Here is a 20,176-nt window from a genome sequence, read left to right on the forward strand (position 1 = left end):
GCACGTGGCCGGGCCGACCAGGCCCCGACGGGGGATCGAAAAAACCCCGAAGGGCCACCGGAGCTCTTAAAAAATTCGGTGTCGATTTGTTCTAACTAACCCGATACCGAACGCAAACAATACCGACGTTTTTTTCCGAGATTCTAACTAACTTTCCGATCCGAAACACGGAGCGAAAAGGAACACGTCCGAACCCGATGGCGGAAAAAAAACAATCTAAGATGGAGTCGATGCCCATGCGCAATGGAATCGAAATCGGAGGAGTCCCTCGGTCTCGTGACTCGAAAAGACTTCTTCGAAGAAAAACAACTTGTAACACTCCGAGCCCAACACCAGACGGCGGACTGTGCACAGCATGTGTATCTGCACAGCATGTGTATCTGCAGCTACACATGCCATCGAACATATATATATACACACACACACACACACACACACACACGTATCCAAATTGGAGATACTGGAAGCAAAATAAGTGGTTGTACCTTTTTAGTTACAGTTTGGTGCAACTTCCCACTGAAAACTGTTAGCACCATTTGACGACTGTATATAACATGCTTATACAGTGTGGGTTTGACATGGCAAGTTTCCTATAAATCCATCAATTCTTGCGACCAGTAGTAGGAGGGTGGGTCAAAAGAGTAGAGTTACATTACCAATTTTAAAACGCATAAGAAGCTTTTGAGAGTGCATAATAAAAAACTACTGAAGAAAGTTACAACAAGCGTAGAATGAAGGTAGAACTTTGCTCAAGGAGTGCCTTTTCTTGGCTTGGTACAATCATTTCAATGGTTTGCGAATGAATCAATGAAAAAATGTTTATTTGATTACTAAAAAAGTAATCATAAAAGAGCAGAAAGATTTATACAAATAACACAATAAAACAATATAATTTTTAAGAATATAAAACACAAAAACTTCTTAGCATAAATAAATAAAACAGAGAAAAATTAATTGCATACAGTGATCAATCACTATATCCCTAGAAATTAAAAACTGAAATATACTTCAAGAGCTCATTATTTTGTTTCAATACAGGGCACTTTTTAATATGACAGACTTGGATAACATTTGAAAATAGAGTAAAGCTGGTCTTGACAAAAACCCCTAGATTTAAAGAAAGGTAACAAGTACCTATGCTAAAGGGGGGTGGGGGAGAGAGGGGTCATAAAACCTGCAGAATAGAACCAAATGCTCTAGGCACTGGAGAGAACTACCCTCACATGGGCAAATCATAAATGAGCTTGGGTCGAACTGACAAGGGGAAAAACAAAGATCGGATTACACCCAAATGAAACTTTGGGAGACGAGATCTTTCCCATGGGTTTATGACAAGGGAAAGATAAGGTTCGGGTTTAACACTAGTTTTTAGGATCATATAGGCTCTCAGGGTTGGTTTACTCAGAGCCATAGACTCTTTGGCTATAGATGCATGCTCTACAGCTCTTTAAATTTCAAACCGTCACCTTTATTTACCAAATGGGGGTAAAACACAAATCTGGTCTACCCAGAGATACTGCAGTACTCCTGAAGTAGCCAAGCCACAGAATTTTAGAGCTAGGCCGTCCTGGATCATGTCCCAATTAAAAGCAGTAGACTCATTGTTCCAAATCATAATCTAGGTTCCGCCATTTATGCATAAAGAAAACCTAGAACTAGCGGGATCCAAGCCTAATAATCTCCTGCAGAAGAGGTTCTCCTCACACTGTATTTTTGAGCAGTCACAGTACTCCCAAACAGCAGCACCTTAAGTGAAAACGGGGAAAGCACTTTATTCTATACACTTCTATCAAGGGTAAAATAGGTTTGCTCCCAATAGCTGAAGCCACATGCTTTACTGATACGCAGACATCGATTTGCAAGAGGGGGTAATAAACTATTCTGCGAGTCAAAAGTGACACCCAGGTAAGGGATCTCACTCACTCTTTAGATGACCTTCCCCTTGTTAGTTATAGGTCTAGTTTTTGAAGACACATCTCAAAAGTCATGTAATGTGTCTTAGCTGTGTTGGTGTCCAGACCCAACTCATCCATAAACCTTACTAACAAATCTAAAAGGTTAGTAAGGCCAGTCGGGGTATGGGAAAATAACAATGCAGCACACAGAAGAGAAGGAACAAATGTAGAATTCACTTTTGGCAAATCTTTCCCATTAGCTACCAAGAATGAGTTTAGACCATTGACATATAGCAAGAATAAAATGGGGGCCAAAAACTCACCTTTGCCTAACCTGTACCCTACCGCCACCCCTGAGACAAGAAAAGCCTGTGCATTCTTCCCCGTACCATGTCTTATCTGAATTTAGGCCCATAGAAAAGCAATCAGTGGTGGAGGCATTCCGAGGTCAGTTAGGATAACCCAGAGCTTGGATCTATTAACCCAATAAAATGTGCTATTTAGGACCATAAATGGTAAATAGAAGGCCCCTTTCTCTGCCATGACATATTTCTCAATTATAAGATTGTGGTTCAAGGCACTGCTCCAGAGCCCCCCCCCCCTTACCTTCCCTGAACCCATACTGGACAGGGCAAAGGATGTCACTGTGCTGGGCCAGTCTTCGATTCTTAGCAGAATTATACATCAGATGATTTTAACTACAGAATCTAGTAAGGAAATGGGTCTTTAGCACTGGGGTTCTTACCCTTCTTAAATACAGGCACAATGGCTGCAGCTTTCCATTAACTGGGAATTTTAACTGATTGGCAGCATTTATAACATTAGATATCAGAGGGGCCCTCAAGTGGATATTCACTTTGTAGAGATCCATCAGGCCTGCGGGCCTTGTTGAAGGGTCTGGCCATTATAGCAGAAGATACTTCCTAAAGTTCAAACAAGATAGTCATGGCATCTCTGGTACCCCTTCTGCAAGTGCTAATGTATCACACGGTCCTAGAGAGTAGATCTGCTTAAAGTGTGCCATCCATACTTCAGGAATGATGTTAGAACCTACTTCATTAGAAAAGGTTGAAGATGACTGTTTCCCATTGACTACATCCTAGAATCTCTTTGCATCTCTAGTGTTACAAGTATAGACTAGAAGCTCACAGGTTATCTCTTTTAGGGCTTGCGTCGTACTCCTGTTAGCCTTCTCGTAAGCTGCTCTTGCTAAGGTGATGTTTTGCTGGTTTCTCAGCCATGCATAAAGGGCTTCACAGAGACTGCAGTTGGCAACTCTGCACCCTTTTATCAAACCAACCAACTTTCTGGATCCCATTAGGCCCAGATAGGTTGAGCATAATTGCTATGATGGCAAAGTTTACAGTTTGAAAAGCTTCCAAGGTGATGGCAGAGGGGTTGTCAAGAGTTAATAATGGGTCCATAAAGGGTTGGGATCAATATATGATTTCTAGAACCTCCTCAGAACAGACTAATTGTACCATGGGCCTAGATATGAAAAAAGAAAAAAAAAAAATCAAATAGTAGACCCCTTTTCCCAACCAACAAAAGGTATGTGGTTGGCTGATGGGTTCCCCCGTTGTCCATCAAATTAGAAAGAGCAGCATGATACAGTACATTGGACAGCTTCCTCCCCCTACAGTCAAAAGACTTAGAACAGATTAGGGTGTCACCATTCACAAAAGGGTCAGGTGCTAAAGGTTTTGAACCTAGTTTAGCATTTAAGTCACCTCCTAGTGTCACATTAAAACTAAGCTTGAGAAGGGACCTGAACTCCAGGACCGACATTACCTAAAATAAAGTCTCAATGTGACATCTTGGGTCAAACAGAATTATAGTAATTAATAAGAAGGAAAAAAAATCAAATTCGTTAGACAAATCCATAGGATCTGGATGTTTCTGGAGGAAATGGGAATCACCTTAAAATGTTTGGAAATGTGTATCATGATGGCTAGCCCACCTCAAGCTCTCTGGCCCAGTGAGGCAGTAGCTGGGACAGAAAAACACTAAAATCCATCCCAGATGATAGTCTACCGGGCCTTGGTTTCTTGGAGCAGACCTATATCAAACTTGGCCGCAAAACTGAGCCACTCAGGATCCATCAACTTTGCCCTGATGCCATCAATGTTCCAGCAGATAAGCCTGACAGCAGTTTCCTGTTTGGGCTCCACAGATCTAGGGGAGGCTCTAACCATGGGTAGCTCAGCAGCTCCATAGCTAATAGATAACTGATCTGAGAGTCAGTCATTGTGATCGAGAGCTGGCAGAGGGAGAAATATATTAAAAATAGGAATACATGGTCTCTCAACCTCCTGCACCAGCAGAGGGGGTCTGTGATGGCCTGCCAGGAGCCTAGGTTGTAGATGTCTATAAATGAAACCAGGTGGAAAAATGTTAATGCCATCATCCGAGGAGTGCTGTTTGTTTACTTTGTAGATTAAATACGGGCCAAACTTGGATACTTGCAATTAATCACCACACAATCCCCTCTCAAATTCTTGGTTGTGGGGCCCACCAACCACAGCCACTACACCCACCCCCACACTCTTCACAAGCAAAATATTATTATATTCGCAAATTTTACATTTTGAGTTACAACTAAGCCAATGGCACACTTTTTTCTTCACCGAAGGGAAGACTCCTCAGTATTTGGAATTAACTGTGGGTCCCCTATCATGATAGGGGCAGCATTCAGGGGGCAAATTAAGGGAAGGCATGCTCTTAGAAAAACACACACTGTCTCCCTGAGCAGAATAGTGAGGTAGCTATTTGGATCCCCCTGAGTGCACCACCCTCCATTTGGGGTAGAGGGCGCAGTAGGAAGTTGGCTCTGTATACACTATCTCAAAGTGAAAGATAGTGTGCACAGAGTCCAAGGGCTCCCCTCAGAGGTTGATAGTGGCAAAATTAGATAATACTAATGCTCTATTTTGTGGTAGTGTAGTCGAGCAGTAGGCTTATCAGAGGGCAGTGTTAAGCATTTGTTGTACACACACAGGCAATAAATGAGGAACACACTCAAAGACTTAACTTCAGGCCAATAGGTTTTTTATATAGAAAAATATTATTTTCTTAATTTGTTTTAGAACCACAAAATTCAGGATTTAGGTAAGTAAATAAATCGTAAGGTATTTGACACAGGTAAGTATGGAACTTTGAATTAAAACAGTATTGCACACAGTTTTGGCAAAAATGGCAATAAGCTATTTTAAAAGCAGACATTGCAAAAAATCAACAGTTCCTGGGGGAGGTAAGTATTGGTTAGTTTTTCAGGTAAGTAAAGCACTTAAAAGTTCAGTCTCCAGGGATTCAGCAGGCCACCGTTGGGGGTTCAAGTTAACCCTAAACACCCAGCACCAGCAACCCAAGGCCGGTCAGGTGCAAAGGTCAAAGTAGGGCCCAAATTGCATAGGCGCCTATGGAAAATAGGGGTGCTCCAGTTCCAGTCTGCTAGCAGGTATGTACAGGGGCGGCCAGGTGCAGTGTGTGAAATAAAGGGGCAACTGGGTGCAGTATGTGAAGTAGGTGTCTGGATTCAGATAAAAAACAATGGAGAGACCGGGGGTCACTCTGGCGATGCAGGTAGGGCACAGGGGGCTTCTCGGGCCAGCCACCGACTGCGCAAGGAGGGGGGGCGCCTACTGGTCACTCCTGCACTGGTAGTTGGTTTCTCTCAGGCCTGGGGGGTGAGGGTGCAGTGCTTCTTCCAGGCTTCAGGTTCCTTTGTTACTGGGCAGTCGCGGTCAGGGGGAGCCTCTGGATCTTCTCTTCAGGCGTCGCTGTGGGGGTGCAGAGAGGTCGACTCAGGGTGTCCACATCGTTGGAGTCGCCTGGGGGTCCTCTCTGCAGTGTTGCTTCTTCTGAACACGAGCAGGGGGGGTTCGGGTGCAGAGTGTTGGGGACTCCCCTTTCCGGAGTGAGGCTGGAGTCCCTTTAAAGATGGTTGTTTCTTGGTTTCTTGGACAGAGCCACTGTCCACAGGAGTTTCTTGGTCCTTTGGGTGCAGGTCAGTCCTCTGAGTCCTTAAGAGATCGCTGGTTCTGCTGGATGCGTCACTGTGCAGGTTCTTTGAGTATGGAGACAGGCCGGGAGGCCTGGGGCCAAGTCAGTTGTCGTCTCCGTCGTCTCTGCGGGCTTTCAGGTCAGCAGTCCTTGTTTCAGGTTGCAGGAATCTGATTACCTGGGTTCAGGGTCGTCCTTAAATACTCAATTTAGGGGTGTGTTTAGGTCTGGAGGGCAGTGGCCAATGGCTACTGTCCTGGAGGGTGGCTACACCCTCTTTGTGCCTCCTCCCTGTGGGGAGGGGGGGCACATCCCTAATCCTATTAGGGGAATCCTCCAAAAGAAGATGGAGGATTTCCTAAGGCAGGGGTCACCTCAGCTCAGGATACCTTAGGGGCTTTCCTGACGGGTGGGTGACTTCTTCTTGTTTTTCTCATTATCTGCTCTGGAATTGCTGCCAAAAGTAGGGGCTGTGTCAGGAAGGACAGGCATCTCCACTAGCTGGAGTGCCCTTGGGAGCTGTAACACCAGGCTTGAGCCTTTGAGGCTCACCGCCAGGTGTTACAGTTCCTGCAGGGGGAGGTGTGAAGCACCTCCACCCAGTACAGGCTTTGTTCCTGGCCACAGAGTGACAAAGGCACTCACCCCATGTGGCCAGAAACCCGTCTGGATGTGGCAGGCTGGCAGAAACTGTCAGCCTAGCACTAGTAGTTGGACTGGCATACAGGGGGCATCTCTAAGATGCCTTCTGTTTGTATTTCTAAATAAATCCCATACTGGCATTGTGGATTTACTGTGCTGAAAAGTTTGATACCAAACTTCTCCGTATTCAGTGTAGCCATTATGGAACTGTGGAGTTCGTGTTTGACAAACTCCCAGACCATATACTCTTTATGGCTACCCTGCACTTACAATGTCTAAGAATTTGCTTAGACACTGTAGAGGCATAGTGCTCATGCAACTATGCCCTCACCTGTGGTATAGTGCACCCTGCCTTAGGGCTGTAAGGCCTGCTAGAGGGGTGACTTACCTATGCCACAGGCAGTGTGAGTTGGGCATGGCACTCTGAGGGGAGTGCCATGTCGACTTAGTCATTTTCTCCACACCAGCACACACAAGCTGAGTGAGGGGTCCTCAGGGTGGCATAATACATGCTGCATCCCTTAGAGACCTTCCCTGGCCACAGGGCCCTTGGTACCAGGGGTACCATTTACAAGTGACTTATCTTTGTACCAGGGCTGTGCCAATTGTGGAGACAAAGGTACAGTTTAGGGAAAGAACACTAGTGCTGAGGCCTGGTTAGGTGGGTCCCAGCACACTTTCAATCATAACTAGTATCAACAAAAGACAAAAAGTTAGGGGGTAACCATGCCATCAGAGGCATTTTCCTACAGATGACTTATTATACTGCCCTTAACCCCAGGCAATTTGCGCTTGCCTATGATGCTTGCAGGTTAGATCCCAGATCATTAGACTTGTTTTTAGGAGTGAGGCACAGGTTGGTCAATGGGCAACCCTTGTCAAAGGTCAACATCCAGATACAAAATAGCTCTAATCAAAGCCCACTGAGAAGATAATGCTCACCATTTTTAGAAGCCAAGGCCAAGAGAGGTGGCCCGGCCCAGCCTCTTCCTGTCGATGACAGGTTAAGATGGACCTGGTCTCGGCCCGTTCTTTGCTCGGGCTCATCCTATGCAGTGGGATTGTGAAATGCGCTTTATAGTGCTGGTGGTGTCTCTGGCATCCTTGCCCCCAAACAGCGGCAGCTACAGCAGGGGATTGTGGGGCTGGTAGCCCCCCTACACATTGCTCTGCATGCAAAGCTGGATCGTAAAATATGCTTTATAGCACAGGTGGCATTTCTGGTGTCCTTGTTCCCAACAACCTCTGCTATAGCAGGGGAATGCGGAGCTGGTATTGCCCCTGCACACTCCTCCTCAGTAGTTAGATACATCTGTGACACAAATATGATTTTTGTAGGTCTCAAACATAGTCAAGCTGTCAATCAAACTTCGGAAAAACAGGATTTCTAGAACATTAAGCCATGACCAGTGCTTTGCAAACCCTTCACAGACTCAAATTAAAAAAAAAAAAAATAGATCTCCTAGCCTTACTTCCTGTTGTCTATTTTGTGTCCAGTAACCCAAGGCTGGGTTTGCAGACCCAAAGCTCTCTTGTGGGACAGCGTGGATTGAGGCAGGATGGAGTAGGGCAGATTGTTTTGTATTAAAGTGGGGCATACTGGAGTGGGACAGATTGAAACGGACTGCAGTGGGGCAGGCTGATTTGGATCGGAGTCGGGCAGATTATTTTGTGTGGAGTGGGCAGACTGGAGAGGGGTAGATTATTTTGGAGTGGTGCAGACTGTTTTGGATTGTAGTGGGGCGAACTGGAGTGCGGCAGACTAGACTGGGGTGGGTTGGGAGGATTGGAGTGGAAAGGGTCGGATTGGATTGGGGTGAGTGGTTTGGATTGGAGTGGGGTGGATTGGTGTAGGGTGAGGTGAACTGGAGTGAGACGAATTGAAGTGGGAGTGGATTGAGGTGTACTGCACAATTATGTGTTAAAGCATAATTTCAGAAATTACACGTAATAAAGGAGCAATATTGCTCTGCAATATTTAGAACAAGATAATAGTCATGTTTTGAGAACAGTGCCCACAAACAAAAAGAAAAGAAAACATGAGTGCAAAGTGACAAAGGATGACTTGGCAAAATAAAAGAAAGTTAGTTATAAAAAATAAAACTTTGCAATTTTGTTTGTCCTGCTGGGCACATTTTTGTCAGTCACATGATTTCTGTTTGCAGGGCAATAAAAGTAAAAAAAATCAAAATGATTAAGTTGAATCTGATTAAGTTGAATCGAACAGTGGTTGGTCCCTGCTCCACAGAGGAACGGCAATTAAGCTTGGCCTGCAGTGATGAATTACGAGGCTGTAAAGCGGAGTACTTCACAAACCTAAATCATAAGCAAAAGGCGGGCTCTGAGCCCTTTACTGTACACAACAGAGTCTTGCATGCACTAGCGCATGCACTCTTAGGCTTGAGCCTAACAATGGGAAAAATGAGGTCTGGTGCCTTAACAATGGGTCCAAGAGCTATGGGAATGCCAACATAACTTATCATAACATTAAGCCTTTTATCTTATTGTATATTATCAATGTAATACACCGTCTTCATACAAAAAAAAATAACATGGTTTCATAATGCACTACTTACATGATCCCACCAACATTCACTAAAGTTTGGCAGCTGATGTTCCAGACTATACTCAAGGAACTCAAACATTACACTGATGATCATGCACATCCACCAGTCTCGAATCACCAATGTCTGGAAAGGTAAGGCAAAAAAGTGTTGAGAAGAAATACATTCTGGTGACATTAGGCTATTATTAATTCTCTTTTTCAGAGAACACAACTCATTGGTGCACACAGTCATACATATTAGTTACACTGAGGAAGTAAGCAATTATATAACATTGTATTAGTCATCACATGTGCTTTTTCGTAGTGCTGCACTTAGAGTGCTCATTATATAGCTCAAACTGACCTGCCTTAAAATCCAACTTAAACTCCACAGCCTTAAAAATAAGATGAAATGTCATCCTATCAACAGCTGCAAGCTAGTCAAAACCACCACTCCTGTTGCTCTTGGAGGAAAGCACACCATCTCTGGTGGTTGTCGGCACAACCACAGTCAGGACTATCAGACTGCAGACAAAGAAGTGTAAATGGAAACAAATACAAGTCAGCAGGCCTTTTCCATGTAGGCTTCCAGGATCTGGAACAACATGGAACAACATCTCTGTATTCTTTAGGACTGCATCATCATTGCTCCAATTAAAGAAAGAGTTAAAGATTCTTCTCATTAAAGAACACTAGACCACAATGCACGAACTAACAATCCAGCTATCCCTCTTATCACTGTTAGCTTAGGCTCGCACTTGGCCATGTTAAGCACTCTTCTGCCTTTTGGCGAGATTTGCACTACAGAAATACCATTTACATACATGCATTTCCGGCTATGACAGGATCAAGTTTAGGTCATTTCCAAATCATTCAGAATCAAGCAGATGGCATAGTCTTGGTTGCTACTCACAGAAGTTATACACAGTGAGCAAAAGAACGATGGATTAAACCCAGATCTGTGACTGGGGGTGAGTGTCTGCATTGTTCAGCACTCCATCGATCATCCCTTTGTGTTTCTAAAGTTGCCCTAAGTGGGGGCGTGGCTTGGCCATCCCGCAACATGGCCGCCACTCTGTGAGGCTTTGCAGGGCAGAAGCCTTAATCCATCTTTGATCCTGACAGATCGGCTGCCCGGGGTGGCCTGGTGTGGTAGTCCTTGGGGTGTAGGCCACCGGCAGGGCTGGAGCGGCGGTTGTGGTCGAATCGTGGGCCCCATGGGCTTGAGTATTGCTGAGCAAGGTGGCCTGAGAGAGCGGTCGGAGCGATATGGCAGTACTACTGTGTGGCCTGAATGTGTCTCGTGGGCCTTTGGGGGGGTGGCAGGGGTACAAGACGGTGCCCGAGGACAACAAGTGCAGTAGGAGGCGGCCCCCCACCATAGAAACGAAGATTGGAGGCCCTGCGGCCAGCGCCTTGGGCAGTTGTTGGCGCCTCTGACATTTGATGCCTGCGGGGCCCTATCAGCAGCAACGATCAGGCCGCGGGCCCCGCAAGTAGGTGAATCAGAGTGTGGGAGCTGTTGTATGGGCCCAGCGGCGGAGCACGTTGCTGGAATGGTCGGGTACTGCCAGCCAGGGCCAATGTACTGCTGGCGGAGCGTGCCGGCTCTGGTTGGAGGCCGCTGGCGCGCTGGAGTACTCACCTGTGTGAGCACTTGGGTGTTGGTGAATTCCCCCTCAGTTCGGGCTGCTGGCTGAGACAGAGTGTTGTTTGACGTGTACCTGAGAGCTGAGGTGTGCCCTCACTGCGATGGAGAAGGTGGACCAGAAGCAGCCCCAACTCATGTTTGAGGGCAAAAAGAAATGCAGCCAGGCTGGCAAGTCATTGGAAGATTCGCCCCAGGAGGATGCACAATCACCCGCTGTGAAGGCTAGGTTTATGGATCTTAAGCACAGTCTGGCAAGTATTGATGGCAATTTAGATCGTTTGACTGAGCAAATGGATTGCTTGAAGGAGAGAGTGGACAGTCATGACACCTGTCTTGAGCATGTGGAATCTTGCACCGGGGATCTGGAGGATAGCCAACGTGGCACCGGAGAGAAGCTACTGCAAATGGAACACGTGCTAGAAATAATCCAAAATAAGAATGAGGATCTCGAAGCCCGATCCCGCCTCAATAATATCCGTATTTTGGTTCTCCCGGAGACGACTGCCATGGAACGGATGGAGGACTACATGGAGACAATGCTAACTACGCTTTTTCCTGGTCAGCTTTCTCAGATACTGGTGGTGGAGCAGGCTCACAGGTCGCTCGGCCAGAGGCCGCCACCGGGGATGCCACCACACCCAGTCATTGTGCACTTATTGAACTATAGGGACAGGGACACAATACTTCGACTTGTTAGAGAGGGACATCCCGTGATATATAAAAACAACTAGCTCAGTATCTTTCCAGACTACACCCCTGGGGTGCAGGTGGCTCGCAGGGTGTTTCTTCCGGTCAAGCGCACTTTGAGTCAGACGGACGCCAAGTATTCCCTCATTTACCTGGCCAAATTGAGAGTGCTACACAATGGCAAGTTGCACCTTTTTTTTACAGAACCAAAACCGGTAACCAAATATGCTAAACCATTCCCAAAAAGGCACCTCCGGACTGCTCGCAGGTAGACGGGGCGAGTGGCATTACCCCGTGGACAGGGATAATGATTAAAATAATTTCGTTGTTGGAGGCCACCGGAAATCCTAAACTGCGTTCTAGAACTGGTTGAGTCTTGAACTAGGCCTAACTTTGGTGCAGCCTATCTTATCGTATGAATGGCACTAAGATGCACCTGCCCACCCACCCCAACCGGGGCAGTTAATGGATGGCCTTGCCGATGTCCCGCTGGACGAGTCTAACAAAGTTGTTTGTTGCTATGCTGTGGGTTATGAGTTTGGGTGCGAGTGGGTTTGCTGGGCTGGCCCAATTGGGGGGTCAGCGTGGGTGGGGACCTGTAATGTTCATTATAAGGGATGTTGGTTTTGTCTCTGTTCCACCTCCACCCCCTTCACCTCCCTCTTGCAGATGATGCTTCATGTGTGGCAGATGGGGGCGCCATGCGGTTTGATAGACTGCTGGGATGGTGCATACAAATGTGGCTACGGTTCGCTGTCTCACTTGGAATGTCAAGGGGCTGAATGATGGACGCAAGATGAGAATGCTGTCAGCTTATATGCAGCACCATGCAATTGATATCTGTATGCTGCAGGAGACTCACCTGGTCGAGAGCATGAGATCTAGTGTGAAGGCCGGCTGGATTGGTGAGAGTCATATGGCGGTGTACTCAAGTCGTGCACGGGGAGTGGCAATCCTGATCAGGAAGGGACTGTAATGACGTACTGAAAAAGTGATTGCAGACCTGCATGGTCGTTATGTCATGCTGCAGGGTACATTGCAAAATAGGCCGTTTGGTCTGGTGTCCGTATATGGCCCAAAGCCGCAGCACGTGGTGGCTGCGAGGGCCTTGTCCCGCATTATGGCTGAGGGTGCTCTTGTGGAGGACGAAACATGGAGCGGAAAAAGGGAGGGCACAGGTGTCAACTACACGCATGGCAGCTGGTCCAGAATAGACAGGTGGCTTGGTACTAGAGATGTGGAGCTTTGGACGAAGTCTTCCATACCCTGTCGGATCATACACCGGTTATGCTGGAGCTGCGCATGCCTGGGGGCTCCAGCCGCAAGTTCTCGTGGAAGTTGCCCTGGGAAGCGCTGAGAGATCAGGCCTTCAGGGAAGAGATATATGCCGCTATTATTGACTACTTTGCTGTCAATCAGGGATCGGTATCCTCGGCGGACACTTTATGGGAGGCTTTCAAGATTGTAATCCATGGGATTTGCCTTGCTAAACAACACAGTGTGTTAAGGCACTCAGGCAAGAGTTGGCGAGCCTGGAGGCTCAACTTGCTAGCCTGGAGAAATGACTGGCTGGTCTGGCAGCCTCCTGGCTGACCTCAGGGAAAAGCTGACTAGGTATGAGGAGGCGGCACTACGCGAGGTCTGCTTTCTGGGCAAGGAAACCAACGCAAGGAGATATGGTGAGGGTGAGAGGGCTGGTAAAACGCTGGCTGCTATGCTTCGCAGGCTGTGGGCTGGGAACTACATAGTGGAATTGACTGACTCGAAGGGGGTACTCCTCTCCGGTACTGAGTAGGTTAAGCGTTTCTTGACTGACTTACTCGGACCTGTATGCTGGGCAGCCGGGAACGAGCCCTGCAGCAACTGCCGACTACATTGAGGACATTAGCCGGCTTTGGTTTGAGAATTCGCACAGACATTATTTAGATGCCCCCTTCTCGGTAGACTATGTGGTTCAGGCTACACGCAGTTTACCGGGCGACAAGGCCCTGGGACTGGATGGTTTGATGCTGGCCTTCTATAAGGAATATGCAGATATACTGGTGCCTCAACTCCTTGAGGTATATGCTGAGGCGCTTGAGAAAGGTGTTCTTCTGCCCTCATTGCGGGAAGCTCTCATCGTGACAATCTTGAAGCCCGGAAAGGACCAGTGTAGTTGCGATTCATATCGGCCACTTTCGCTAATTAACAGACAATAAGATTCTGGCAAAACTCATTGCGGCCCGATTTGAGCCCCTGCTCCCTTCCTTGGTGGTCCCTCAGTTGGGCGGTTGGGCCGGTGCGGTATTTGGGCATTTGGTTGAGCCGGAAGGCAGAAGAGTTGTGAGTGGCCAATTACGGCAAGGCCACTGCGTGGCTGGAAGATAAGGATGCGGCTTGGCACTGGCTGCCACTCTTGTTGACTGGACGCATCGCAATAGTGAAGATGGTGATTCTGCCCAAGTTCTTGTATCTCTTTGTTACCCTACCTCTTGTCCTCACAACTAGCTTCCTGAAAAGATTCAAATCTTCACTTGTGGCTCTTGCATAGGTAAGTGGGCAGCTCAGAATTTCATGGGAAACTCTGATTCTTCTGTTTGAACAAGGAGGCCTGGCAGCCCCGGATCTTAAACTTTATTACAACTGCGCGCAAGCCCATTTTGCACACTTCTGGTTACATTCCATACGTTATTTACCACATCTGGCTCCTGAACATGACTCTGTGTCGCCTGATAGGTTATCTGGAGTGATAGGGGGACTGCCCAGGCAGCGTGGGGTGGATACTGTGTTGTGCTCGGTGCGGGCCTGGGCGATGCTGTTGAAGCACACTGGGAAACGCGAGCAATTTGCGCCCTTAATGCCAGTACGAGATGTTGTGTGCCCGCCTCTGTCAGAGGATGGCCAACTGAATGAGTTAAATATGACTACTCTGGGGTCTTGGTTCCCAGAGGGGACGTTTGTCTCCTTGGAGAACGCACTAGGTGCCTTCTGCAATATTATGCTTTACCCATTCTTCTTCTTTAGGGTCAGGGCCATGCTGCGAGCGGGGTACTCCTGTGATGCCCCCGGTGTGTCGAGCATTGGAAATAGTATGTACGGCACAGTTCTCGCGTAGACTCATCACAAATCTATGTTTGTATGCAGAATATAGAGCCTTCTGTCGTATCTAAAGCCAAGGCTCATTGGGAGGTGGATCTGGGTGAGACCATTCCATACAGGATGTGGCAGTATCGCTGCACACAGATGCAGGAGCTCTCCCCCAACTACAGATTGCACCTTATTCATTTTAGCTTTTTGCACTGCTTGTATTATACTCTGCGTAGACTAAAGAAAATGGGCCTTAGGGTGGACACTAGATGCAAACGGTGCTCTGCCCCTGAAGTGGACTTCCTTCATCTGGCATGGGGTTGTGGGGCGTTGCAAGACTACTGGTCTGAGGTGTTGCGGGCAGTTGAAGAGATGACTGGGCTCGTGCTGCCGCGTACCCCTGAGGTCGCCCTCTTGGGATACGTTGAGGAGATCCCCTCTGCGTGCAGAAGGTTAGTGGGACTGCTGCTGCTGACTAAGCGTAGGGTAGCGATGTACTGGGAAAGGAAATGGACTCCCCAGTGTGATGAATGTCTGAAGGATGCAGCGTGCTGCCAGGAACAACCAGTGATATACTGGGAATTGATGCCTGAGGGTTCCCGCCCGCAAAATATATGGGCCCCCCTGAGACCCTTCCTCGAGACCCGAACACAAGGCGGTAATAGCAGTTTTTCGCATCCCCTTGGTTATGGAGTAGTAGATGGCTTCCCCTTTGGGGTAACAAGTTATTGCTCCCCTTCTGTGGGAGACAGGATGGCTGCGCTGATACCGCCCCTATTCCCCCCTTTTTTTCCTCCCTACCCCCTCTCCCCTCTTTTCTGTTTCTAAAGTTCAATAGTGACTTGTATTGATGGCACTCAATAGTGAGTCAATTTATTCTACTGATTGCTTTCAAGCTCGTTTGCTTGTTTGTTACCAATATGAGGCTTATTAATGTTTACTAAGTTTTTTGTGACGTAAGGAGTTTTACTCTGTTTGGCTGTGTTTGTTAACAAATTCAATAAAGTAAAATTAATTAAAAAAAACAAAATGTTGCCCTAAGTGGGAAGGGTATGCCCAGATGTGGGTTCCGTGCTCACTGTGCCACTGGATTCAAGCTAGCCTGGCTGATGAAGGGTGATACCCTGAAACCGGTCCCAGAATGCTTGTTTCCGGTCCAGGGAGGACCTGGCTTGGCAGGTCGAGCTGGACTGTTCTCATGAGGAACAAGGACAAGACTGATTTGCAAATGGCCAGGTCCAGACTGGGGTGGCATGGTGAGCAAAAGAACGATGGATTAAACCCAGATCTGTGACTAGGGGTGAGTGTCTGCATTGTTCAGAACTCCATTCATCATCATGTTGTGTCATACACAGTCTTTCAAGCACCCTACAATGGCTGCCAATCATCATCGCATTACCTTTAAAGTGGTATACCTTTTCCCTAAATTCTTCTATGACAAGTTATCACTGTTCCTGGGCAATAAACTCTCCAAATACCACCCTCCTTGAGCTTTACACTCTTCATAAAAAATGCTTCCCAACATTCTTCACTCCAGACATGTCAGACCTATAGGTTGCACCTCATAAGTCATGGCACCATCTCTTTGGTACAGAATTCTACTTGAACTGCAATACCCTCTCATCTATTCCAAAGATAAAAATTAAAAACGTATTTGTTCATCTGCCAATATTCAGTGTGCAGCTTTTAGTGTTGGCATTCCACCTCCAAGAGACTTTTTCAAGTGTAACAGAGTGCTTTATAGATTCTCATTAACATCCTAAATATGATAATTCAGATTAAAATATACAAATTCAAAAAGATTTTACACAATTAAGATATACTTAAATAGAATTTAATTATACAGAAACAAACACAAATTTACTCTGCCCCAGAGCACAACTCTTTATATTAACTGAATATATAGTTTTAAATGCACTTTTTCCTTGTCATCACCATCATTTCCTAATCAGTCTATAGTGGCCGTGTCCTAACATTCTACAACACTAAGCAGAAAAGAGTGCATAATTTATGCTGTCAATGTTAAGTACGTGTTGTGCTTCGCCCAGCTGATACAATACACTTTAGAGACTTCTATTTCTGTTGTCTCTTGACATTCTGCAAATTAACAAGGCACTATCCAACAATCTGTGTGCATTGCCTTAAGGATAGGATTGAGCTAGGACCTTCTGTAAGACTGGTAAAGGACGTACCAGAATGCTCTGTTTTCTTTTTCGTACAAAACGTTTCTTTTGTACAAAATGGGTTATTTTCTGAATTTATGCAACAGTCTCACCATTTCTATATAATGCTTTCACAGGCGAAATCCCTAACTGGAATTTATTGTACAGCTTAAGTAGAAGGAACCAATCGCATCAAAAACGTAAACGTGCAAAGGTTCATCTTTCACAACAATTTCCGCTCATCCAAATGGCTTTAATTTGGGTTAATATTATTCAATGTGGGTTAGCGTTTTTCTTTAAACTCCAGCTTGGCATTAGATGCAGGTCCTTTGGATTACTCCAATAATTCACCAGACACAATCAGATCAGCGTTTTTTGATATATTTAAAAAACAGGAATGAGAAATTACACCCAGTAACTCCAATATGTTCAAAATGGTTTCTTTTGTTTTTGTTCTTTGTTAGTCAAATGCAAAAGGCTATATCACACCTCTACAGAACGGTGCCTAGAATCTACGTTGCCTAGTTTAGTTTTGTAAAACATTGCTGCTTTTAGAATGTAAGCACTAGAATTTCTAACTTTGCTGGGAAAGAAGAAAAGTGCTTAGTACCAGATAGATAACTTTCAATGTTAATGAGACCACAAACCACACATGAAATGATTCAGAAGATGGGAACCCCACCACAACAAAAACAGTTTTGGTACTACGTTTACATGAAGAATATTAGCCTAACCACACGGAGAAGTTGAACTGCCTGAACACTTTCTCCAGGTTTAAACACAATCATATTCACGATTTCTGCTGCTCTAACTTGTGTCCATCACTGCCCCAATAAAATGTTACTTGTGCAGTGAGATCAATGACACTCTTTTCATGTCCACAGAGTATTAGCTGTAATAGAAGGTCACACATCCCGCTTTCAGTAGACAATCACATATGTGTGGATAAAAATGAATCCTGTTCTTACCTGCATGAGGCCCACCACTGCTCCTATTTTAGCAAATAACCTTGGCACAAACGTCAGCCCTAAAGAACCGTTTGTGTGTTTAGTTATCACTGGAATGCCAAAATATGCAGCCTGTGGCATTAACAAGACCATCAACACTGAAGATTCAGGATATAAAATGTCAATAACTTTAATTTCTTTTCATTAAAAATTATCATTCTTTATTCTTAGGATCTAGGAAGTACCTTGACGGATAACAGAACTGACATTTGTCATGAGGTGGTTCTCTCTCCAGTCAGGAGTATTAGTACTTATTTCAACAAGAGCACTTCTGTCTGAGTTTTTCTGTACGAGGCACACCACTCAGCACACTACTAGTCAATTTTAAAATTTAAAGACCAGATTGGGGTAGAAGATATGGAAGACGGTAATGTTATTTAGCTGTAATCCTAGTCCTCCTTCAGGGGAATCTTCATTGAAATCATAAATTAAACAAAATAGTCTGGCACAAACAAGAGATTCAGGGACACAGTTGATTTAAAAATGTTTTTAAAAAAAAGTTTTTCAAAACCAGACATTTAATTTCGTCCAGTGAGGAGTGGCCAAAGCAGAGTGTAGACTGACCTTGGGTAATGAGCTCTGTCACAGACCACCTCTTGGATGCTCCCCAGGCTCACATAAGGGGATCATCTGTACCCAGGATCAACCCTTAATCCGGTCCGACTTATTCTATTAAAGCAGGAGGGCATTTTTGTGCACAATCTATTGACATATGTCTTATTGGAAAAAAGGAGTTACATCCGCCATAATGCAAAGCCTTGAAAACATAGGTGGTGCCAAGACCAAGGACTATAACCGGTTTAATTTGCTGCATCCAAGAAGCTCTGAGAGGTTTCAAAAACAGCAGGTACTATATATATTCTACTGTTTGCCAAGGCATCTCCATTTAACTAAAACAGAATTAAGCATGACTGCCAGCTGGAGCCAGCTCCATTAAAATAGTTTCACTTGCAACCACAGAGGTTAAGTTAAAGACAACGCTCCAATTGAGATTTCGTGTAAACTGATCTATTACTTCAACTTGAGCCGTTTCCAAAATGCATAAATGCAACCAGCAAATTATTCACTAAGAACTTCGCAAAACTTTGCTGGTTAGTGCAATGGTGTTCATGCTGTAGTCTTTTTTTAAAGCAAAGGACCAGACTTAACGTGGCAATGCCACACCTCTGAAAGAATAGTTTAGAATACCTGCGAGAAGAAAGGAATGAGGTGATGCAGTAATTGACTTGGAGATGGAGATGTTCAACCATAATTAAAGGACTGAAAAAGGGTCAAGCATTAGATTAGCACAATGCAGTATTTTTCATAGAGAAAATTGAGACTAAACTAAGCACAATGATAAAGACTGGCCATACTATCAGCGCAGAAAAGCCCATACAACACCTGAATAAAGGTTTTAGCTTTGTGGATAACAGCAACGTCTAAGAGAGGAGACATTTTACTTCTCATTTCGTGAAAGGGAAAGGGTGAATGAGATCAATGAGTGGCACCAAAGACACAGAACATAATGTTTAATATACATGAGATGCATGTCTGTGCAGCCTGTCTGGCCTAATAGTCTTTTTAATTTTTTTTTTTTAAAAACGCGCTTACTATTAAATATGGTTAGTACTTAAAATTGAGCTGCTAATTTGTGGTCAAAATTCATTTACTTTTCAACCACGCCTTTGCAGCTTAAGAACATGTATTAACTTCATTACTTTAAGAACTCTTTTAAATAACTAGCGTTCACTTGAGCCCAATCTCCAAGACACTTGGTAAAATAAGATTACAGGAAAGCGATCTCTCAATGCATACTAAAAAAATCTAATTTATACAATACAGTATTCATTGAGTCATGGCCTGATTTATGTTCATGCGGCACATAGCTATTATTTGATCAACACTGGTCACCCATAACAAGCTTTTGAGCTGTATCTGCCTTGTCTCAAACCCAAAATGACAGCAATAAGAGTGATATGTGGAGGAAAATGTATTACTAGATATTGCCTATTCAACAAGAATGGGCCTGGGGGAACGTCAAAGACAGGCTCTAATTCGGGAGGTAAGACAACCTTCCTATAAGAGATTATTTCAGAGTCTTTTATGAGGTCTCACATACCTAGAGTTGCAACCCTGTGAAATGTACTTCATACTTCACATATCTACGGAACACACGCCATTAAGCAACTTCAGCAGAAAAATAGAAGGTTGAATGAATGTTTTACACAGGTACAAAACATATCTCAACAAGACCACCATGGAAAGTTTTCAGTTACAGAGAATGCCCAGGATGAAGCAAGGTTGTGGGAACATGAACCAATTATGCATTCACAAAGAGAAACAAATAGAAAGTAAAGCAATTACTTTTGCTTTCTTCAAATGGCACAGAGAAACTGGACAACAAAAACAGAGAAAGATGAGAAAAAAAAATAATCAGCACTTAGGCCCAGAAAAAGACACGCAGCATTTAGTCAACATGGATTTACGACAGACACAAGAAAGGGTCATGCAGACGTAGTAGCAGCACTGCACTTTAA

At 45.1% G+C, this 20,176-nt stretch overlaps 1 protein-coding gene across 1 annotated transcript in view; it reads right to left on the minus strand.

The window, feature by feature from the left end:
- Nucleotides 1–20,176, minus strand: part of PTDSS2 (phosphatidylserine synthase 2) — a 298,247-nt gene that overhangs the window by 172,681 nt on the left and 105,390 nt on the right. The window contains exon 7 of the mRNA XM_069223022.1: nt 9,116–9,229. Coding sequence (XP_069079123.1) covers nt 9,116–9,229 — 114 coding nt within the window. The remainder of the gene's footprint in view (nt 1–9,115; nt 9,230–20,176) is intronic.

The sequence above is a fragment of the Pleurodeles waltl genome, chromosome 3_1 (assembly GCF_031143425.1).
Source record: "Pleurodeles waltl isolate 20211129_DDA chromosome 3_1, aPleWal1.hap1.20221129, whole genome shotgun sequence".
NCBI lineage: Eukaryota > Metazoa > Chordata > Amphibia > Caudata > Salamandridae > Pleurodeles > Pleurodeles waltl.